The following is a 25,454-nucleotide window of genomic DNA, read 5'->3' as shown; positions in this document are numbered from 1 at the left end:
AAAATTGAAAGAAAAATTAATGCTTGTAAATTTATTTTTCTTATATTAAAAAAGTAAAAACTTATTGAATTTATAAAAATTATTTATTTACAATATCCTACAGAAACAAGCTACATAATTGATATATTCATGCTTGTCAGCTCAATACAACAGTGAATAGTAATAGACAAGTATATTAATAAATAGTCAGTTTCAATATATGTTCATGTTCATTATTGAAAGATGAAGCATAATATGTTTAAACAAGCTTTAAAAATGAGCAAATCCATCATAGGGTTTTTGAAGAAACTTTATGAGGCTTTTCATTTTCGTTAGGAACTAGAATAAAAACAAAACAAAGAAAAATCAGGTGAATAATTTGCAAGAAAATGCAAAAAATTCAAAACCTGCTATATTAGAATTCATATATTGATTCAACTGCGTGGCAAACTTAAAGCCTGATTATTCTTAATTCTGTAAAGGTTTATAAATTGTATTATTCGAATTTAAAGCAAACAAATGTGTCATTTGTTTAAAATGTCATTTCTTATCATAAAGCGGTAAAAATTTAAGGTGACTTAAGTAGCTAAATAAATAATAATACTAAATAAATAAACCATAATTTATTATCCATTTATCCAAAATTATAATTGCAACAGCTATTTTAAATTTTTTGTGACACTTCAAATATTTTTAATTTTTAGATTAAACAAATCCAAAAATTTTTTTAAGAAGAAAATTTAAATGGAGAAACAAGAACATGCTTTTCCTTTTCCAAGTCACAAGTAGATAAAATTTGTGGTACTTTAAACTAATTGTACATTTGCTGGATCCTATGTTTCCTCATTAGAAAATTATATTAAGATTAAAAAAAATAACACTGTTTACAGGATGATTAGTGATCCAACAAATAAGCTTTGTTAGGGCAATAATATCCTGGTGGCTCAAATGTAGGGAACTTACTTATGAATCAGTACAAAGGGGAAAATAAAACTACTGATAACATATCTAGTACTAAATGCACTGTTGCCTTTTCTGCGGTTATCTACTGATATTGCTTGTACACAAACAAATGCAATGAATAGCAACTAAGCCTTCTAGTTTTCATATTTTTATTTAAAAATATTTTTTTGAATAAGTACAAATAATAAGCTATTGCACAAATAATATTTTTTTAAACATAACATATAAAATTCTTTGGCATAAATATATATAATAACATAAGATATATAAAATAAATGCAGTGCTAATTATATACAAATAAATTGAAAACAATATTCCATTTCAGATGTTAAATGCGCATTTTTTTAAAGCCGTAATCTCAAACTAAATTGCATTGAAAGCACATTGTGGGATAGTTTAATTTAATGCATTGCCATATGCATGATATTGCCAGATTTTTATTTCCTATATGAAATATGATAAATGCTTTTTATATTTTTATTGACATCATTATTTCTTCAAACTCTTCTAAGCATTTTGTTAATTAGAATTCTAACAATGTATTTACAGCTTGAAAATTCTAATTTATAATATTGTTTGATAAAGTATTTAATAATTTTGTTTAATAAAAAACAAAAAGCAGTAGCGGCTTGTCAAATGAGAAATAAGCAATGCTGCAGATGATGTTTTTGAAATATATATCTAAAATAATGAAATATATATATATTTATAAAATATATATTAATTATATATTTAAAATAAACTTTCTTTCTTCAAGTTAAAAACCTGGAACCTATATAATAATTTTATTATTTTTTTTTATAAAAAATACTTTTTCTGAAATTAAATATTTTAAAAACATAAAAATTTTTAGTACACAAAACACATTTTAAAATTATTTTTTATATATTACATACAGTAAAATGTCACAATCATATATTTTTTTATTTTATAAAAATTGTCAAACTAACATTTTACAAATAAATTTTATACTATAAATTTTTCAGTAAAACAAAATATATAAACTATATATTCACCATTTGCTTCCATACAGATGGAAGTAACTGTGAAATTTCATTCATATTATGCAGTTAGTTTTTGATTAGAATTTTGAGCAAATGAATTACTTTGGCTGAAATCTTCAAGTTCTACAGTTTCTCTCTTTGGTCTATACTTTTGACTCATAACGAGTCTAAACAATGATGCTATAAAAGAAGCAACAATAAAAATAGCACAAATCACAGGTATAATAGACAACATGTGGAAACCTTCATGGTCACTGAATGAGACTGCAATTTCTGGTTCTATCCTAGAATACAAACAAATTCAAATTGAAAAAAAAAAAAAAAAAGAATATGAATTGCACAGACATAAAAATATTAGATATGCTTTTTTTTTCCAGTTTATTATTGTGATATTAAAGATAAGGCTTATTAAATTAATACCTTCACCTTGAAGTTGGACGATACTTATTTTGGAATAAAATTAAGTAGTGTTTAAAGAATGCAGATGATGCACTCCAAAATTTAATAGCACTTTGTATTTATAATACCTTTAATTTAATAAACTGACCAACTTAGTATTGATATTTCAATATATTTTTAAATTTAATCAACAAGCTAATGTTTTATTTCAGACAACTTTTTAATAGCTCTGGAAAAAAAATGTATTTGTTTTTATTTATTACTAGAAGATGTGTCCATCTGGCTGTTATCCTGTATCCATTTGGCTATATGTGTTCATTTGGCTGTAGATGGGCTTTTATCTTGTTAACAGTATTTCAGATCTTATTGTTTAATTAACTTCATTAACTTGATTGATCAGATAAATGTAAATTGTAGCAAAAAATCTCATGTACATTAGCAGAGTGCTTAAGGAATAAAAAAATATTTATAATGCACTTTAGATGTAAGCCTAATTCATTGTCCTTGTTGAGATACTTGTCATAAAGAGACACCATAGTTTGTATTTTGGTAGTCAAGAACAAAGTTGCCTATGATGATAAGTGATAACTGCTTGTTTCACAACATTGACATGCAGATTGCGCTTGTCAGAAATAAAATCTTAAGGTTCAAATCTATATAAAAATCACAGGAGGAAAATTTGGATCTTGAGAGGAATGATTGTTAAGAATACAAACAATCATTCTTCTTCCAGATCTAGATTGATTTTTGGGCCTAGATCTATGTAAATTTGATTTTTACTCCTTCACATAAATAAGCATCTGAAGCATTGGATTCTAAATAAGATAACACATTCTTAACACAATAAATAAGAGTGTTAAAACTTATTTGTCCACATTCCGAACTGCCTAATATTTAGGCTTCTAAATTTTTTTATACTTTCATAAAAAGATGCCACTACATTTATTATCCATTGTTATTAAATATTTATTTTTCAATTTAATTTAGATAAACTGACTAAGATTTTTAATAAATTATGAATTTTTATGTCATTATCTGTTTATTTAATTGGTCTACTCTTATATTTTTACATTTTAAGCAGTAAATATCAGATTGGGATTCTGATCTTTACCAAGCAATTACTAAAAACAATTTCTACTAAAACTTACTAAAAACAATTTCTAATCAGTATCAATAAAGTGATAAAAACATGGAATATGGTGAGTACTTGTGTTGAAGTATTTTTCACATGAAATGAAATTATTATAAATATTAATCTATAGTAAGTAACTTTTAAGAATTACAAAGGCTGAATATTTGACAGATGGAAAAACAACAACGTTGAATTAATTTTTGAAACCATGTATAAAAAAGGAACTGAAAAGGAAAGTCCCTCTTTTTTTATGGAATGATCCCATAGACAATTTCATTACGAGATATGTTAAAAAAAATCCTCATTATTTAATTTCAGATTCGCACACATCTCCACTGAATATAAAATACACGTTACCTTAGAAAAGCATAGTAATAGTAAAGATGTAAGAAGTGGCAGGGTAAAATTAATATAAAAATAATTTTTACATACACAATGGTTGTAGAAGATACAGCAAATTCTGTAGCTCCTTTAAAAATATGTATGAAGGAACTGCTTTTAAGGAACTTTTGTGTTTTCTCAATAAGTGCACCCAGTTTGTCATTACTCATGTTGGAGGGTGGACATAGAGTGAAGTCTAAAAATGCTCCTTTAAATATAGTCAGAGTTGCATTTACAATGTGATTCACAGACATTTGCAGATTTTCAGCTATAGCCTGAAGAGTGCTAACTTTGAAATTTCTGATATTATCACTTTCCAATAATTGTTGATAGGTTTGGTCAGCAAAATACATACGCACAGCAATAGCTGAAAAGAAAATGGCATTTATGTAAAACTTAGCAATAGAAAAACAAAGATAAAAATAATTTTTACATCCATTTAAAAATCTTTTCAATTAAATATATAAATTAGTTTATAAACTAATTTGTAACATTAAAAAAACTATTAAATAGTTTTTGATACCTTATATTGTATAATTTTTTTCTGCAATTTCAACGAATTGTGATAAATTGTAAATTCATAAAATATTATTCTTAATTATATGAAATGGCATTGTCAATAAGATTCATGATAATTCAAGCTGATAGAGTTTTGAAAGCTATGTAGTGTAGACTGATACCCAGTTTATGGAACTGTATACAATTTAATACATTTAAAAATGACGCTGATATACAGAATGATTCAAAATAGCATCAACAAAATGAAAGAGTATACTCACATTAAGTAAAATAACTCACTCACAAATTCCATTAAATGCATTAAAATATATATATTGTTATGACAACAACTAGTAATAACAACATTATGCATAGAATTAAATAGGAATTATAATGGCAGCAGAAGGCACCAAAAATACTCTCAAGGATTTTAAGATAATGTGTTATTTAAAGCATCATATGTCTGTGCTTCTGGTAAAAACTATAATCCCTTTTGGCAATAATATTACTTCATATAAAAAATAGATATATAAGTGTAAATAAAATTTTATTAATTGATTTTTGCTAACCATTCTTCTTTGTTTATGTATTTTATCAAAAGGAATGTAATTTTTGTTCAAGCAATTTGTGACCTTACAGATCTATGCAATTTTGTTTCTGCACACCTGATTAGTCATTTCACTTGCCGTAATCATTTAAAATCACCTAATATTTCAAGAGGTTAGCTTTAAAGTAAACATACATAATGGTTATTCAGTATACTAAAATTTTATATTAAATAGATTGATTCTAAATTTTCTCTGATGTCATAAAATGCTGAGAAGTAAATAATATTATATTATATAATGGGCACTATAATTGTTAATAATTTTTTGAACCTTTTTAAAATATTATTCACCGTAGTTGCTAAATTCTATTAAAGGAAAGAGTATAAAAACAATGATTACTGATTAGCTTGAAAATAACTAATATTTAACTATAAACATAAAGAAATAGAAATATATAAATGAAGTTCTTTCATCTTATGTAATTGTTCTCTAATACCTTCAATATAGCAAAGTAGACTGCTCATATTTAAGAAATGACATATAGAACTCCTATATTATTTTCCTTAAAATTAATAAAAGTTGTGAAATACAACAAATTAAAATGTGAAATATAAATTAAATATTTATATAATATAAAATATCACAAAATATTTGAAAAAGTGTAGCAATATCTCCAATATTTTACCTTCATCACTGCCCCACGAACAAAATGTTTTATTTACAAGCTTTGCTTCATCCCAACAAATTGAACCTAACTCTGGACAATTTATTGTAACATTATTGATTTCTGCCTGAAAATAGCACAATAAATCACAAATTATTTTATTTTAAATGAATTAAAATAAATTTCTTATTAAATTATTTAATTCACAAATATGCTACAAATAGCAAATGCAAGAAACTTCACTAAATAAACAAATTTTATTTAAGCCAATTTAATGTTTAATATAATTAATTCTTAAGGTATTTATGGATTCAGAACATATTTTTTTTCCATACCAAATTATGAGCACAAATACAAAATTAAAAAATATAAAAATATTATCATAAAAAATCTACACCATACACAAAATTCTATCGCAAATATTTCAAATGCATAAAAATACCACATTATATAGTAAAATGGGATAAAAAAAATTAAATCAAAATGTTTTTTTAAAAAACTAGATTTAAGTATAAAGATAAGATTTTAACTTAAATTTCTCAAAACGAACTCATAAATATATATGATATTAGCAAACTAAATAAATAAAATAAAACAATTTTCAGAACTTTTTTCATTTTTCAAATACAACGCTGTTATAGAAGGACAACAAACTATATATTGTCTGCATAATTTTTACAAATTTTAATAAATGCATTTAAAATACATTTTCCACTATTTATCTTTATATATAACTGTTTAAACGCACGAACATAATCTAACGAAATGGCTTCTTCAATATAGACACATACCTTTATAGAATGAATTTAAATATAGACTAAAATATTTTGAATTTCAAATTTTTAAAATAGATTTTAAAAAGTTGTTGCTTGAAAGCATTTATACATAATATATTGCGTTACTTTAATATATCACTATATTTTTAAAGCAATGAATAATTATAAATAAAACCAAATTTATGTCATTAAATTATGATTTAATATAGAAAAATTCATTTATATACCTTTTCACTGGTTTTGCATTTACCCCAAGTGGAATTGACAAGAAATTCAAATTCATTTGTTGATATGCATTTTGTAAGCAAACAATTTGGTTCTGCCTAAAATGAAAAATAAAATCTTAAAATTAAGGTACCTATTTAATAATATATATGAACATATTATTCAAGGAGGGAAAAAAGAAAAGAGAAAATGCTATGTAAAATTTATCAGAAGAATTAAAAAAAAATAAATCTTATAGTAACAACTTGTGGTTTCTGTACAGACATTACAAAACTCCAGCATCCTCAAACTTTTCTTTTTTAAAAGATAATCAATTAATAAGTTATTTATTTTTGAATGTGATATTTAAATTCATTCACAATCTAATGCAATTTTTTAATTAGAGCTTTCAATCAATGCAAAAACAGAGGAAAATGGCAAACATCTCTTTGAATGAGAATATCCAAATACAGCTGTATTTTATAATTCAATCTCATTTTTTTTTCTGCTGTGCTTGCATATTAACTATTAGAGCAGGGATATTTGAAGAGGCATTTTAAACATTTTTCACTGCAGAATTTTTAAAATTATTTTTGTGAGCATAAACAATTATAAATAAATACAAAAATGAAGGATAAGGAATGATAAATAAAAATTAATTACAAAATATTATACTATCAAATGCTTTCCTTGTACAAAATTCATTTCTTATGCAAAAGTAATTTCCATGCATTAGTTTTGACTTTAGCCTTACATTCCATTCTTTCTTTTACTGTAAAACTGCAGTTATTTAAATCTTTACAAATAAAATTCAAACTTGCAAGAAATATAAACTGAAAACATTTTAAAGTTAAAATTTAAAAAGTTAATGTTAAAATTAACTTATATGGAATTGAAAATCTACTCTTTTCAAATAACTAAGAAATAAATTATTCAAAATTTATTAAAAAAGACAAAGCTTTAATTTTTACAAAATGTATCTAATAAAGTTTTCTATCTTTTAAAGTTATTTGCAATAATATTTCTAATCTTAAATGACATTTAAAAAGATATTTGCATTTAATCTTCAGAAGTACTGATAGTAACAAGTAACTTACCACATTTGTTTTTGTTACCATAACACACCGCTGTTCATATTCCTTTGCTTGCATGTTTATTTCATCTAAGCAGCTTTCCTATAAAATTAATTAATTAATAATTAAAAAAGCTGTTTTAGTTGTTAAACTGCTGAAATCTTTAACACAGAGTTGAATTCATTAAGAATTCAGTCAGTTACACTAAATATGTGTTCCAACTACAGATTAGGTATTTGATCTATTTCACTACGGATGCAAGTGTCTAAATATGAATAATATGTTTCTGTTTATAACTTCTTAATAATTTATGGGAAAAAAGAGAAAATTTTCAAAAAAAAATAAATAAGAAATGAAAGAAATCAATATTATATTTATTACACAAGTAGAAGAGATTCTGTGTAAACAAACAAACAAAAAAGCTAAATTTAAACACTCATACAGCATTAGAATTAAAATTGACAAAGTTATAAACTATATAAATTGAAAGATTATAAACTGGAATGGCTTTACATGATATTGTTCATTAACTCTGCAAATAAATAATGCTCCAAAAATAAATAAAAAAGTTATTAAATATTAAAAAATCATTCGAATTTTTAAATAGTTTGCAGTGTTTTAAATGAAATATGATGGATATTAAAACAAAACAAAAAATACAATATTTACTTTATGATTTGGCTTAAATACTCCACAAGGATGATATGGAACTATACTTTCACATTTGCCAATAGTATAGCGCAATATATCACAGTTTCGAGCTGCATCCCTAGAAAAAAAAAAAAAAGTAAAGAGAAATATTGTAAAGAAACTTGAAAAACATTTAAATGATAAACAAAATAACAGAAAATGTAAAGCTATGTATCATAATTTTCCCTGAAAGTTATTTTTTAATTAGTAGCATGCATTATACATGTAAAGATGCAACATCCTTTGCATTTACTTCAACAATATATTTATTCAATTTTTTTTGGTAACAGATGTTACCAAAAAAACTCTGTCAACTGATATTATATATAAAAAAAAATAATAGATTTTCAATATTTTGTAAAATTTACTGTCCTTCTCACCCCCCCCCCCAAAAAAAAAACTATGCCTATTTCAAGAAATCACAATTAACATCAAAGTAGCATTGAATTGTTCCTGAAATTGTTGACAATCTTAACATCACATTTAAATAAAAAAAAATGGCATTAAAATGAGTAATATTTAAATATTGCAGTTAAATTGGAATCACAAAATGAAATAACTTACCTTTATTCATTACAGATTTAGAAATTGGTAAACTTCTAAAATTTTTCTTTTTGCTTCCTCCCTCTCTTAAATAGTTTTCTTTGGAATTTAAAAAATTAATTGGATTTATTATAAAAAAACTCCTTATCAATTGTGTTTACCTTTTATCTTGTTGTAAAATAATTATTCGGATAAAGGTTATTGTACATTACATTTTATGTATATTTTTAAATAAGCAATAACTGGCAATAGAGCAGAATATGAAAATATTAAAACTTTATTTTATGCTGTTAAAATGTAATAACTATGAAATTTTGTATTAATAAATAGGATAATTAAAAGAAAATTTTAAAAATATCTTTTGTAGAACAACACAATTCTATATTAATAAAGTGTGCAGAAACTATTATTAATGCAGGGGGAAAAATGGCAAAATAACAAGCACATTGAAAATTCTGTGGAGTTTAATAATTTAGACATATAACAAATTTACAAAAAAAAAAAAAAAAAAAAAAAAGTTTTAAATTAAAATTCTAAAAATTAGACTTCGCCAAGAAAGATAGTTTCGCAATTTATTATTGATTTGGAATCAAAATACTATTAATAAAGTTTAAAATTAATACTTTGGAGAGCATAGATGCTTTGAATCCTCACAATTTGCTTTAAATCCAAATTTGCATCCTTCTCCTGTAGGGGAAAAAAATGACCTGATTGAGCAGAGTATTTATTCAAAATTCATACAGTAATGCAATATTCTACAAATTACATTACAAAAATGTAGAAGCATTTTTAGAGAGATATTTTTTTTTATACAAATTATTGAATATTTGTTCATAACTATTTTATGAAATTAAATTAAATGAAACTCAATCTTGCTGAGTTTACAGCAAAATTAGAGCAAGTTAAAAATGCCAGATTTGTATACAAATGCACAAAGACAATATGAAATGTACAACACAATCAGCAACCCCAAAAATTCAATACTAATGAATTGAAAAAAATAAAAAAATATTAGAAGTAATCAGAATAAGCATATATGGGTAAATATAAATATAAACTGGATGTTCATACTGAAATATTTTTTTCAAAATGAAAGATCTCTCTATTATTTGTCCTATGCTATCTCCCTATCCTTTGACCTATGCTATCTCTCTATTACTTGGACCTATGCTATCTTTATCCTTGACTTAAAATGTACACCTAGTTAGTTACATAGGGATGTCCCAAATTCCTAATATGAATGCTGCAAAGTATTATAAAACTTATTAACTACTACTCCACAGAAAGTTATTGTTTAGCGCTTCATATGGGTTCCTTAGAAAAATAAGATTTCAGCAGGATCAATAAGAATGGAAAGAATTGGGAAGCTATTTTGCAACATAGCCACTGCATTCTTTTACATGTCACACTGCTATTCTTATTTTTCAGTTTAAAAAAAAAATGATTTCTTTTTTTCTACTAGTATTGCAGACATTTGATTCTTTGATATCTTTTCAAAATGATCCTTTTTTCTTTCTTACTTTTTTTGTATACATATATAAAGAAAATAGAAACAAGACACTTACAAATATAGTTTTATAGTTGGAATCAAATGGGCCACCCATATTGTTCTCTCTATATTTATACTTTCTACAAAGGCTTTATTCTGACTTCTATGTGTACTACTATTTTGTAAAGCGTAATGTAATGGAATTTTGCATATCTGGATGATCTCTTAACATTTAAAATCAGGTGTCGGCAAATACTGAAATAATATCACAATAATTATTTACATTCAAATTAAAAGAGAAAAAGATACAGAAATTGATCTCATGGCCTGAAGCAATAAGAATATATACAGGGGCACCCATTCTAATTGTTCCCTAATAGCTAATTCTACACTTTTAAGTAATAGACTGTAAGAAAAATACTTTAAGTAATATAAAGAATTATATTTTATATTGTTTGAATCAATAAATGTGCTGATGAAAAATATCAAGGAATCTAAATTTTTACAAATTTCCTCTGATTTTAGTCATTTTAGAAGATTATTCTTGGTAAATTATTATTTTAAACAAAAAAAGGTATAATTTTTTTTCTGACTAAAACTAAATTATAATGTTTTGAATATTTCTATTTTAGACAGTTTAAATGCTGCCTTGAGGGGGAACATCCAGAAAACAGTGGTTCCTGATTGATTGGCTTAAATAATGGAATTTAAAGCATCACAACTCAGCATTAGTTGCAATTTTTTTTTCTGTTTAGAATAATGCTTCAAAAATATTTCACTAAATATGACTAACAGAACTGGGAGATTGTACTATTTAAAGCTTTATACTATTTTTTTATGTTATTTAATACAATTTGAAGCACATATCTAATTCTCAAAGTTTCACAATGAACTTTGTCGTCATGATTAAAGGAAACATATTTCGTATCTTGAAAAAGTTTTTGCATTAGATTTTGGTTTATAGTTTGTAAATAGTTATTAAACTGTAAGGTGAAGTTGGCTACACTTTCAATGTGTTTCATTATGAAAGACCAGATAATCAAGCTGAATATGAAATCCCTTTTATTGCATGCGTAAAAATAGCAATACAAACTAAAATATAATTTCAAATTATTTCTAGGTAAAATAAATAAATAAATAATTTACTCTACCTTTCCCAAAATGAAAGTATTCAGCTATGGTAAAATTAACTCGATACCATCCAGTACTTGCTAGTAATGCTAAAGTTATATTATCGATCACAATATATTCATCCTAAAAAGTATATCATAGAAAAAAAAAAAAAATTAAAAAACATAGCATCCATGAAGATGTGTATATAGCAATTAACTGTAAAAAATATTAAGAAAATTTTCTCTAAGATTAAATAAAATCAATCAGCTGTGAATATGCCTGTCAAACACAGGGCAGAAGAATCCACTACAAATAATAATCAAAATTAAAGCACAATATTTACATTTTTATTTGATAATTTATTAAATGAAAAAGCTGTTTTTACAAAAAGTAAAATTTGAAAAAATAAAATTTATAAACAAGAAAAAAGAAGTAAACAAAATTTATAACATATAGAGTATTTTCACTGGCATTATAATGTAAACATGATGTTAAATGACATTTTTATAATTTCTTACAAAAAAATTTGAAAGTTTAGTCATAAATGGTAAATGTTTTTTATTTCATAGACAAGTTTGAATATCAAACACTAGAAAATAGTTTTGGATTGATGTATATGCTCATCACATGCAATAAACTGGTTAATTGCTGAAAGAAATTATTTTTAAAAAATTTCCCCTTTTAACATGAAGAGAACACTCTGTTTGATCATGTTGACAACAATAACAAAGTAGTAAAGTATTTAATAATAACAGTTCAAAACAGATTTAAAATGGCAATTTTAAACTTACATTAGAAACAAAAACCCCTATAAAAAGTGCAATAAAATGGCGAAATCCTTAAAAAACCATTAGATTTCTAAATCACAAAAAAAGTAAGAATTATGCAACAAATTAGTTTTCTCCTTGTTCTTTAGTTTAAGAATAATGCAAAATAAGGCAAGGAAAGAATAATATTTAAATTAAACAATGTGAATAATATTACACATTTCATTATGAATGGTTCATACATTCAAAACATTAATGTAACTGTAGCAAAAATATAAACATAAAAAGCTAAGCAAAGCAATAAATAAATAAAAAATAAATTTTATAAAAATCACTAAATTAAAATAAACAAAGAAGAGAAAAAATAATTATTAAAATAATGAATGACATATGGAATATTTAATTACTGACATAAATTTGTTTTGGCATTTTTTTGTTTGTTTCTTCTGGATTTTTCTTCCTAAAATTTATGAAACGATCTAACACTTTATTTAATCATTTTAGGTAATTTAATCCTTATTTACGGGTACTGCTTTCCCTTACTGCAGCTTAGAGTATAACTTTTAATTGTTTAATTTTACACTACTCATGAATATGTACTTTAGAAATACACTTTAATTGTTGAAAATAAGAAATAAACATTAAAAATGTAGAAAAATTTCCCGAATATTTGTATACAGAAGTGTAAATGTAAATATTAATTCAATGAATGATACTTACCTCCACAATAAATGGAGTCATAATACTAGTATACATAAGCAGAGGATGCCAATGAGAAGTGTATTTCTATGAAATGCAAAAGAAAATATTAGTAGAAAATACGCAACTTAGACAAACCTAGTTCTCTCTCTCTCTAAATATATATATAAAAATTATTTTTCCTTATTTTAGTTTTAATAAAATTTTGATATTTTAGTTTTTAAAAAATGTGATTATATATTTTACAAAGATTAACAATTCCTAATCTGCGTGATTTAACAATTCTTAGTTTTCATAAATAATGGAAATAATTCTGCACAATGAAAGAATTTTCTTTCATTGCACAAAAGTAGGACATTCTCATAAGAATTTTTTGTAGAACATATACTAAATTATATAATGCTTCTGGCCAATAGATAATTGTCACATTAGTTCTTAGAATATCCAAAATGCTTCTAAACTACAATTGAAATATTGCAAGCAATGCATAGTATTTTTCAATTCAAAAAGTGTGTATTGAAATCAATTAAAATGAAAGTAATACCATTTCCTCTGAAGCCTTGCCTCTGCCTTGGGATATTTCTAAAGGTCCCCCAAATTCTTCTTCAGAACAATTAAAATGAGTCTGCATGCTCTTTACCAATTCAGGAAAAATTAATCTTTGAATCCCATTTGAATCAACCTCTGCAATTTTCTTTGGAGTTTCACAATCATAAACTAGATAAAAAAAATACATAACAAAAACAATAATATCACAAATAAGCAAACCGAAAATATTTATTTTAGGATTCATAATATAGTTTATAAATAAAAATATGTAATACTACAATAAAAATATTTAGATAAAAAATTTAAATTATTAAAGAATAATGAATCGATTTAAAAACAATATTGCAAATTAGAAAATGTTAAAGTGTGAATGAAAGAAATATTATTTACTTGAAGTGCACATTTTAAACTTAGGATAAAGATGGACTGAAAAACCAAGAATGTGAATGATTTCATGCATAATGACCTATAATAAATAAAATAGAACATTATTCATAGAATTTTAAAAGGGCAATAAAAAGAATTGTATAACATTAATAACATTAAATCTAACTTAAGCATGCATATCTATTGAAAAATATGTTGTTTCATTTCATAAATTTAATAATTTTTTAAGTGTATTCTTATTAATGTTTAACATAAAGCCTGCATTTCAAAAATATATTAGAATAATTCATAATTCATTAACATCATTTTAACATTTTAATACCAATTAAAGTTGATTTTTTTTAAAAAATCAAAGAGTCTGTACAAAGAGTAAAAATTGTTTTGATTAAAGATTGGTACTAAAGCATGAATAAAATGCTTATACAGCTACAAAGATAAAGATTTACATTAAAATTCCTAAAACTAAGAAATAAAAAAGTTAACAATAACCAATTATTGCTTTTAACAGAAATGATATAATCAAGAAAATAATACAATGAGAAAAATTTACTTTTGAAAAATAATAACTTTATAAGATATAATATATTAAGTTAAATTTTATTACAAAATCAATATAAAAAGTACAATTTTGCATAATGTATTTTATCCACTTAGACAGAATTACAAAAAATATAAATTTTATAAACAAAAAACAGACAGGGTAGAAAAGAAAGCTAATTTATAAAAACTGAATAATATAGTGAAGGACAATAACTAAATTAATAAAATTATATTATGATTAAAAGAACACTGAATGTATTTTAAAATTTGAATACAAACCAATAAATAAAACAGAGTACATTTTATGAAAATAAATCAATAGAAATAAAACAAACAACAAAAAAAAAAAAAAAAAAAAAAAAAACAGGAATGCTACCATAGTTTGTTGTTGCACACAGAAAGAAATTATACAAAATCTCAGAGTGGTCGATTAAAATAATAAATAAATTAGAAAGCTTAAAGTATGTATACACACAAAAAATGTAAATGAAATAATCAATTAGCTTACAAAACAATGATTCCGCAATTAATGTAATTTCATATAACTCATTTTTTAAATAAAATCATGAAAATATTTCTTGTTTGTTAATAATAATATTAATTTTACAGCTTCTTGTGAGTACTTATAAGTCTTTTTGTAAAACATACAATAATTGAGTTCTTTAAATTATAAAACAATTATGTAGAAAGATTATAATCAAATAAATAATATTTTGTTATTCCTTATTTAAATTGTTTTGATTTAAATTAATTTTTATTCTTATGTAACACATGAATATATTATAATGTAACAATAACTATAACTAAGACAATGATGATACATATAATATTAGCATACACATGAACCTACATGAAAATAATGACTTGCTTTATATATCTTCTTTGAAAAATATGTAGGGCACATATTTAACAAACCAGCAACAGGACGGTTATAGCTATCAAGTCTACAATATGATCCATATGCTTGAACATTCTGAAACAAACAAGTTAAAAATATAACCAAAAATATCAAACAACCATTCCATTATTTTTTTATATTAATACCACAATCAGAGTTCACTTCAAAAATGTAAACTTATTTTGTGAATAATACTAAATGCCTAAAATGAAAAATATAGGGAATCAATGTCAACAAATTTAAATATTAAAAAAATATATCAAATTTACAAAAAAAAAATAATTACTAAGAAAAACATATCTTTGAAAGCAAAATATGCATCTTGAAGTGAATTTCCTCAATTTTAATTAAAAATTTAGAAAAGCTTGCCGTTTTTTAATAACAATTTTTGATAGCATGGAAGCAATTTTTCATGATATTTTTAACACCATCACCTAGCTATTTTCTATGTAGAATAAGAAAGTGAAGTTGATATCAACAATGTGCAATTCAGCTGTTTGAAGATGCAGATTACTACGAATGTGATTTGATGGCATTAAAGTTATAACATAACATTAGTATTATTAGTATTTAGTTCATGTACAAAATGAACTAAAAGATTACAAAAATAACATATTATAAATGCTTATAACAATTTGTACCTTGAATTTTTTTAAAATAGGAATCGTGAATATCAAATTGTGCACAGAGATTTAACTGAAATTAAATACAATCATTATTCCAGGCAATCTATCTGATTGCAATAGATGGCTGATGAAAATAATTCTAATTTCAATGAATAATGGTTTTATTCATATACATATACATCACTTTTTAAAAACATATCAATAAATTTATTTTAATTTTAAAGAAAATGACATGATATAAAAGTATTACAATAAATTAGACTAAATAACAAAATCCTGAAATACTTAGAAGGAACATAGTAGTTCAAAGTTGCAATTAGATCATCAATTTTCAGATAATTATTCAGTTATTCTGTCCAGTATATGCTTTCAAAATATCATGCTTAAAATAATAGTGTGACAACAAGTGCTATAATAATATCTAAACAAAATTAACATCTTTTTTTTGTTGCAGAATGGCTGTTATTAGAATAAGCTGATTGCTAACGTTAACTTTCAACAGATAATTAATCACACTATGAAATACAAAATAGTTTTTCTCTATTGTACAAAGGAGTATGTTTAGATTTATTTATAAATATAAGTGATAAGTACGTCAGAAATGTAACTAAATAAAGGTGAATCTTAAATTGTTTTATATCTCCAATAAAATAACACACACATAATTAAGTATTATTTTAATCGAAATTTAATAATTTAGCATCTAATTTTTAACTGGATGAATTTCTAGTGTTTTAGTTACTTTTAAAAAATGATGAAATTAATATGTAGTTCCAAATATAATAGTATATATTTTTATTATTTTTCTGAAACGGATTTATTTTTCATTTTTAAAGTCAGGCTAATAACATCTTCTTCAAATTTGGATTCAATATATATATAAAAAAGACCAAATATAATTCTTTCTAAAGAGCTATCTTCATGGATAACATGAGTGTAGATTAAAGGAAATGATAAATGAAAAGAAAATTTATGAGGTATAATAATGATAATAATAAAAATACTTGAATAAAAGATGACTGTAAATGCAAACACTGAAATGTTTATAATCAGTTATATTGGACAGTCAAGGAAAAATTATAGCAACAAATATAAAACATGTTTCAAAGATTTTTACTACACAGAATAAACATATGATGAAGCAGCAGTGTGTGTAAAATTTGTACAATCATATTTTACTGTCATTTGCTCGCATCACAACAGAAAATAATAACAAAAACAGATAAGCAGTAAAAAGTAGATACAGTTTGAAGGTGCACAAATCTTATAACAAAAACTTTTGGAAAGATTTCTGAACAAACTGTGTGGTGCACATTACACCATATAGGCTATAGGAGCCAACGATCTGTTCGAAAGCCTCTGCTGTCAGTCTTGAATAAGAGCAGACATCTTCAGTTTGCAAAGATGCATAAGAATTGGACAGCAGATGACTGGAAAAGGGTCATGCAGTCTGATGAATTGCATTTTCAATTACACCATGTAGATAGCAGGATTCGGATATGGCGAAAACAGCACGAAAGCATGGACCTTAACTGCATTGCCACAACACTTCAAGCTGGTGAAGGCAATATTATGGTTTGGGGGATGTTTTCTTGGTATTGCATGGGTCCTTTGAATACTGTGGAACAACATCTGAATGCCCAAGGGTATTTAAGTGTTTTTACAGATCAAGTACATCCTGTTATGTTAATGGTGTACTCTGCCGGGGATGGATACTTTCAGCGAGACAATGCTCCTTGTCATTCAGCTGGTATTGTTGTCAGATGGTTTAAAGAACATGACAGTGACTTTACCTGCCTTCGTTGGCCTGCAAAATCACCAGATCTCAATCCAATTGAGAATTTGTGCGATGAGATCGAACAGGGCATCAGAGAGCAGGATCCAGTGTCATCCAATTTGAAGGAACTGGAAAGTGCAGTTTATCAGATATGGGGTCAAATTCCTCCTACCATCTACCAAAATCTCACAGAATCTATGCTAAGAAGAATGCGAGCAATATTACAGGTTAAAGGTGGCCCAACACTATATTGAGGGGGTGCTCATAATAATTTGGCAACTCAGTGTATGTTTAAATAGCTTCATAAAACAAATGAAGAAAAAACAACACTGTGCAAGATTTATACAACTGCATCTTATTGTCATCTACATTGTGGGCTAGTATAAATCAAAAACAGATACAAAAGGGTATCAAGGGAACAGCACTGAAATACCCAGATGAGAAGAATGGATGTTGAAAATCAGAAGCACAAATCTTTCAAAAGTAGAAGGTGAAAATACAGGATTCCGATAATTATATACATAATATCTTTATGCAATACATAATTTCTATTTTTTAAAATTTTGTAAGTATTTTTCTGATTTTTTAAGCTAATAATCTTATGAGCTTTTTTTTTTTTTTTTTTTTTTTTTTTTTAAAAGCAGGATACGGAACTTTGTTCATCACAGAAACTGAGTAATTTATATGTACAATGTTTTTATTGCAAATTAAATATAAGAAATTATATAATTATTTTTGGACCTCCAATGAAAATTAAATTTCCATAAGAATTATAAGTAGATGGTCAGGTAATGAGTATGTTTTTAACAGAGCTTTATCTATTAAACAACCAATCAGTATACAGATAAAATCATAAATTCATACCATCAAAAAAAAAAAAAAAAAAGAGAGAGAGAGAGAGAGAGAGAGAAGAAGAAGAAGAAAAAAAAAGATATTTTGATGGGGGAAAAAAAAAAAACTTACATTTTCAGTACACCAGGATGTAGTTCTACTGATCACAAAAAGAAAAAAATTAGCATCTTTTACACCAGGACCAGCTTTAAGTATATGCCGAGGATGTGGGCTAGTATAATCAAATACTTCTAATTTATTTAAATATCTATCAGGAATCTAAAAAGAAACAAAAAATATTATATAAAGAATCTCATTTACATTAAATTAAAAATGCTTATGTGTGCAAGATAAAAATAATTCATACAACATAATCAGTCTCTTTTATGGAACAAAATTCAGGTCCAGATTTCAAGCGGGAACACCTGCAGTCAAAATACGAATTTTATTAATTTCATTAACATCAACTTATTTCATAATAATTAATGATGTTAGCTGCTATATTATTCAGTACTAATTCCTTTAATACATTTTCACCACAAACATACAAATGAAAAAATAATAACAAAAAATGTCAATAAATATATCTGTAATAAAGTTCTAAACTTCCATAAAAATATATTATTTCTGATCATAATTTGCTTGACATTTATGAAAAATCTAAGACATATTTTAATAATCTTGACACATAATATAAGCAAAATTAAAAATAGAAATACCTGTTTTATTTTTAGATTATTTTGTTTTAAGAAGTGATTACAATAAAAGTTTAATACATGATAATTTTAGATTTAGCTAAAAAAAAATATGATAAATACTTTGTCTTTTTTCAATTAACAGTGAATGATTGAATAACTGATGAATATAATTACATATTTAATTTTTTAATGAAAAAGCAAAATTCACATGCAATAAAATTAGAACAAAAAGTTGGGAAGGAAAATGCATTTTTAAAAATGATATTAACAATGGAAATATGTTATACTTACTTATTTTTATTAATACCATTCACCCATTTCTGTGCACAATTAGAACGCTCTATTAGAAATGGATTAAAAGAACTTCTAACTGAAAAATACATACTTATTATTTAAAAATCATAAATAAAAATTATTTTTTAGTAAAAGCAAATCTTCATAAAGAATGTAAAAAACAGGATTTTTCAAGATTTGTGGCAGTTACATTAAGAAGTTATAAAACACAACTAGGAAAGAATCAATCATCACAGTGCATTCTAGAACTTCAAGGAAGGCTTATTATTATAAGGCAATAATTGATCCAATTTGAAATTTCTTTTAATATGAAGAAGTAAGAGAAATGAAAATTCCAACTTACATCCCTCCCACCCTACTGCATTAATTGATCCATTTACAAACTTGTCAAGGATTTTTTGCCATCCTTTCAACATACAACTTGCCACATCAAATTCCAAAAAATTATACTACATGTCAGATTCACAAAATATGTATTTTGTTACTATAAAGTCCCCTCTAGTACTTTATATGTTGGGTTTTGAGCATATGTTGTGTGGTTACTGGAGTTTGCTTAGTTGCATTCTATCAGCTCTTAACACAACTATCTCAGATTTCAAAACATCCAGTATGTCAGTTTTGAATAGTAAAGTTTTTGAAGTCATATTAAATTAATTGAAATTAATCAGGAAAATTTAAACTGAAATAGAACTTGCATTACTTTGACAAGTTTCGTTTTTATAAAGTATGAATCAAAGATTAATGATCCTTATTTTCAATGCCAATATTTTAAAATTAACATTCAAAACAATATAAAAAAATTAAGGTTACATTCTATATTTTCATTTTAATACTATAATACTCTTTCCTTTTTAAATTTATGTAAAAAATGATAGTTGGTTTTATTCTTTCAGATGGGTTAATTGGCATTTTTTACTTATCAAGTTGAATTTAAAAATAGATTATTCTTATTTTTTATATAGCTTTTTTCCTTCAATTTCAGGAATAAAATATTCTAAAGATTTAAAGTTTAATCACATGTCAAAAGTAACATTTATCTACTTCAAGAGATAATTTATAAGAGTTTTAAGTTATTTGACTGAAATAACTGGCTGCTTGTAATTATCAAAAAATTTCAAGATTAAAAACGCAAACATTTATTCTATTGGTTTAAAAAGAAACATAATCATTAATAGGAAGGGTAGAAAAAAGGAACATAGAAAATTGTTTTAGTTTAAAATCAGTAGAACTTCTGAATTTTTAACTTCCAGTTATTACTCGTCTTTCTATTAAAGCTTTAGATAAGTCATTCTTAAAACTTCACAATCTATTAAAATCAATGAAAAATATTTAAAATGCTAAAGATAAAAATGATTTCAACTAATATGAGAAATATGAATGAAATTCTCAAAATCGGTATTGCACTTTATAGTAACTTATCAGTTCAGTTTCATTTTTTAAATTCATTTAGGAAGAATAGACAAGAAATATTTTTTAAAAATCAAATTCAGGCAATCATGTTTCCAACTGTTAGATCAGCAAATTAAGATCAAGTAGAAAATTATTAATATTTTCTCTGGTTGATTTATATCAATTTAGTTAGAATATAAATAATGACTTTTGAGGCTAAGGTCACAATCAGCTCATTTCCCCAAATAGCACATTAATTTTTTTATAGTACTCTTCACATTTAGTTCTAAAATGTCAAGCTCATATTTACTTGCACATTTTTTTCAACTTCTCCATTTAAGAGTAATAATCTCTCAGAATAAAATGAAGGGGGAAAAAACGGATAATAAAGATATTAGTAATGGTGCTTTCTGTTGGTGAGACCTCGATCATTATCAATTTAAAAGTTGATTCTAATAAAATTAGGCAAAAAATTAACCCCTAAGTTCCATCAAAGCATAATTCATTAAAGTTTTTGCTATGATCTGGCAAGATTTTGCTTGTGCCTAATGAAATTGCATTTAACAAACATGGTTTATTAAATCTGAAACCTCATTTCTCAGAACTGAAAATATTTAAATTTAAGTTTAAACAGCTGAAAAAAAAAAACTAGTCTATGCAGGCTTTAAACATGCAATAAACACTGACTTTGAAAATTTTATCTGATTTCTGAAAAATTAAAAGTTTCTAAGAGTTCAATGAAATATAAATGTCAGAAAATCATTACCTGCAACAGAATCTTGGAAAAATTTAACCACCTTCTTGAAAGCAATCTTCAAATTAAGTATAACATTTTCAGGAGTATTGGGATCAATATCATCAATATAATAATGGATATTTAAGGGTTGAAAAATTTCACTATGTTTTTCTCGTTTCCCTCGCATTTGTCGATAAGTCAATTCTCCTACAGGAACATCTGGAATTGCTACTTCATCATGAATACACATATCAGAAACAGCTGGTACAATATTATGGAATTCAATAAATAATAAGATTCCATAAATTATCAACAATTTGTTCATATTTCTGAAAAAAAAAAAGTCATATATATATATATATACTATCAGTCTAAAATATCAATATGAGAATTTTTTCCCAGAAATTGAGACAAAAACATCACATTTTTACTTTTTGATAAGCAGAACAGTAGTTATATCTAAGCATATATTCAACATTGGTATAAAAGGTAGTATGAAAAAAAAGGGGGGTGGTTGGATATATTAAAAAAACTATAAAATTACCAAAGAACTTCCATGTCAGTTTTGTAGATTAATGTTGCTATATATAGTATACTTCCAAGCACAATACAATAGATACAATTTTTATTAAAACTGATGCTAGGCAGAACTAACTATACATAGCTTGATCTATTATCCAGAGTGCCACCAAATTTAATACAGGAGTAATGACAACATAAAAAAATAAAGATGTTGTGACAAAAAATAGTCATTATTAATAACATAAAATTAAAGTAAAATTTAACAATCAAAATTCATATCCATGCTAAAAAAACATACAATAAATAGAAAAAAAATAAAGTTGGAGAAGCTTCACCAAACTATTGTTTTATACAGAAAATTCATTTTCACAACAGTAAAAACAAAAATGCAATTTCGATGCAACATAGCACTTTTATGAACTATCCCATCTGGCTGATAAAAACATCAACTATTTTCAATGTGATGATTGTTTTCTTGGTTTACATGGCCAAGCAGAGTAAAAGACAATAGTTCATAGTCATTCAGTTTAGTTCATGCAAATGTCTAATTTTGAATTAGATTCTTATAAAAATATATCATAAATTTAAAAATATACCTAAACATACTCTTAAAACATTAACTTGCACCACTAAAAGTAAATGAGAAAAGAAAAACATTCAATGCTTTACATGAGTAATGTATACATCTAAAAACACAGTCAATGTTTTAAGAACCTTACAATAAAAAAAAAATGGAAATTTTTTAAATTTATATTATTGAAAATTATATTTAAAATCAGAAGATATGATTGAATTAGCAACAAAAAAGTCAAATGCAGTTTCAATAATTTATTAAACAAATGTTATATATCCATTTTTATAGTTGTATGATTTTATAAACTGCAAATTATTCCATTGATAATAAAATTAATTTATCACTCATAAACAAAATTTTATACAAAAAAGAAAGTTTTTAACTATGTCAGTAGAAAAGTTCATTTAAACAAGTTGCATAAGTTCAATATGCAGAATGATACCACTTGAATCACTTAAAATATTAAGTGATTCACGCAACATACTTGTAAAAAATCTTTTTATCATGTTAAAATATAATAAATTATTATACCAATAAGGTAGAATTTCATTTTGCTGCAATTTATGTCCATCGGTCTTAAAAATAAATATTAAAATATGAATTAATCTTAAAATGAATGTAAAAATTTTCATATGCAAGTCAGAATAAATAAATAACTACCCATGATAGATTAGTAGTTATCAAAATATTTTTGATATAATAAAACAATATCAAAATATAATTTCGAGAAAAATTTGTCATCAAGACATAAGGAATGGTAAACAAAAACTTAAATAAAACGCGCTGGGAAATGTTGCCAATCCGTGGTGAAAAAATTATGACTTAAAATCCCTAGCTAAGCACAAAATGTTCGGAAAGAATTACTCATTCACAGACATTATAATACTATTTTTGTTTATAAATTTCAATTACATATCGTACTAGTATGAATATTTCGTGAGTACAGAAATGATATGAAATATTTCGTAAGTACAAAAATATTTTATAGAGCATCTTTTGCTAGTTTAAACAGAAGTGAAAGTAAAAATAAATAATTAAATAAAAATAAAAAAAGGGGGCCGGATCCCTTTTCTCCTAAAGTTATCGAAGTTTCTTGTATACGTAGTATAGAAAAAGTATAATAATCGACATAAAAATTCAAACTCGAGATTTTGACGAATTTCCATGTTTTAAACCTCCCTAAATTCAATAAATAAATAAATAAATAAAATAAAAATAAATAAATAAATTCTGGAAAATGTCCGTTTGTCTGTGTGAGAAAGATAACTCAAAAATACTTTGAGCTAGACAGATAAAATTTGACATACCAAATTTGTAGCTTTCTAACAAACTTTGAGCAAAAGCCGCTGAGAAGAAGTCTGTCTGACTGGCTGATCAAATATAATTTAACATGATAACTACAAAACGGAGATAGCTAGATTGATAAAATTCGATTCACAGAATTAACATATATAATCCAGACACCTATAAAATAATGAGCCAAATCCAATTAAAAATTCACTGTCTGTGTTCTCAAAAACGTATAAACTCGGTAACTCAAAAACGCAATAACTTACGATATCAAAATTGATATGAAATTTTGTAACTACAAGTGCACTTTTATATCAAATTTTATTGCAATCAGTTGGTAAAAACACATCTAATACACAAATTCAATGTCTGTATGCTATTAACCGCATGACAGGGATTTATCACCAAATAACTCGCTAAGGACGAGACGATAGATTCTGTAGAAATGCTAATTTTACGCCAACTATTGTACGCAAATGTTATGTAAGGCGTTCTCTGGAATAAAATCTTTATTAGAATACATGCGAGTAAGTTTTGAAGAGATCGCTATCCCTGGTTTTTAAAATGCCAATGCCTTTCCCCTTGATTGAATTAAAATGCAAACCAGTCTCAAATACTTTCACTAAATATTACAAAATATTTTAATTTTTTCATCATCTCTGTTAATATCTCCATTATAATCACCATATTTTAATACTAGATGCAAAACCATACATATTTTCCATCTTAAAAAAATTTCTTTATTCTCTAAGGGTTATATATATATATATATATATATATATATATATATATGGGGGGGGGGGAAATGTAGCCAAGTTTCATAACTTTAACAGTTTCTGTTCACATTAAATAGATTGGTGAGCGAAGGTCAACTAACTCTCTTGACACCTACTATGCATCTGATTGACTAATCATGATATGAAAAAATAATGCTTTCTACTGTTTCAATAGAGTTCAGAAAAACTGTTTTAACGCTTCAAAGAAAAAAATTTAATTTCACAAAATTTCTAGATTTTAAAAAAATTCATTCTTAGCAGAATTGTTTGGCAAAAATATTGTTGAACAATTTTTTAGAAATCAATTAGTCTAACAGAAAGAACAGTCGAATCAAGAGTTTCTGTTATATATATATTATTATCATTTCTTTCTTATATTTTAAGATAATTTCATAATTAATTTTAAATTATTGCATTATATAAATCAATATATATTTATTACACACTGAATTCTTACGAAAAATTGATTTTCATTATTTGTTTTGACTAAAAGTCATTATTACAAACATTACATTTAATCAAAAGTGATTGTTTCAACAAAATTATTATACTTTTGCTTTGGAAAAATGTCATTCTCTTGTATTCATTAAAATGAATAGCTTCTTTTAAAGATGTAAATTTTCAATATTTGGTGTCACATAATTT

General features: G+C 24.9%; 1 protein-coding gene across 3 annotated transcripts; it reads right to left on the bottom strand.

Moving 5' to 3' along the window:
• Positions 1 to 245: 245 nt before the first annotated feature.
• LOC129975998 (ciliated left-right organizer metallopeptidase-like) lies at positions 246 to 23,495 on the bottom strand. Of its 3 annotated transcripts, none has more exons than XM_056089321.1 (18): positions 23,404 to 23,495; positions 21,678 to 21,976; positions 19,520 to 19,598; positions 18,898 to 18,955; positions 18,663 to 18,809; positions 15,249 to 15,371; positions 13,862 to 13,937; positions 13,467 to 13,639; positions 12,944 to 13,009; positions 11,495 to 11,597; positions 9,478 to 9,541; positions 8,291 to 8,390; positions 7,646 to 7,723; positions 6,572 to 6,667; positions 5,590 to 5,695; positions 3,910 to 4,225; positions 1,959 to 2,230; positions 246 to 318 (listed from the first exon to the last, which is right to left on the bottom strand). In XM_056089321.1, the coding sequence occupies exons 2-17, from the start codon at positions 21,970 to 21,972 to the stop codon at positions 2,005 to 2,007; spliced, it is 2,106 nt and encodes a 701-aa protein (XP_055945296.1). In that variant the 5' UTR covers positions 21,973 to 21,976; positions 23,404 to 23,495; the 3' UTR covers positions 246 to 318; positions 1,959 to 2,004. The 3 variants fall into 3 exon arrangements, with proteins under 3 accessions (XP_055945296.1, XP_055945295.1, XP_055945297.1); XM_056089320.1 differs by lacking the exon at positions 23,404 to 23,495 and adding an exon at positions 23,275 to 23,393; XM_056089322.1 differs by lacking the exons at positions 246 to 318; positions 23,404 to 23,495 and adding an exon at positions 23,275 to 23,393 and having other exon boundaries at positions 1,936 to 2,230.
• Positions 23,496 to 25,454: the final 1,959 nt, after the last annotated feature.

The sequence above is a fragment of the Argiope bruennichi genome, chromosome 7 (genome assembly GCF_947563725.1).
Source record: "Argiope bruennichi chromosome 7, qqArgBrue1.1, whole genome shotgun sequence".
Classification (NCBI taxonomy): domain Eukaryota; kingdom Metazoa; phylum Arthropoda; class Arachnida; order Araneae; family Araneidae; genus Argiope; species Argiope bruennichi.
The sequence above is the reverse complement of the archived record's forward strand: the minus strand, read 5'-3'. Positions and strand labels throughout refer to the sequence as shown.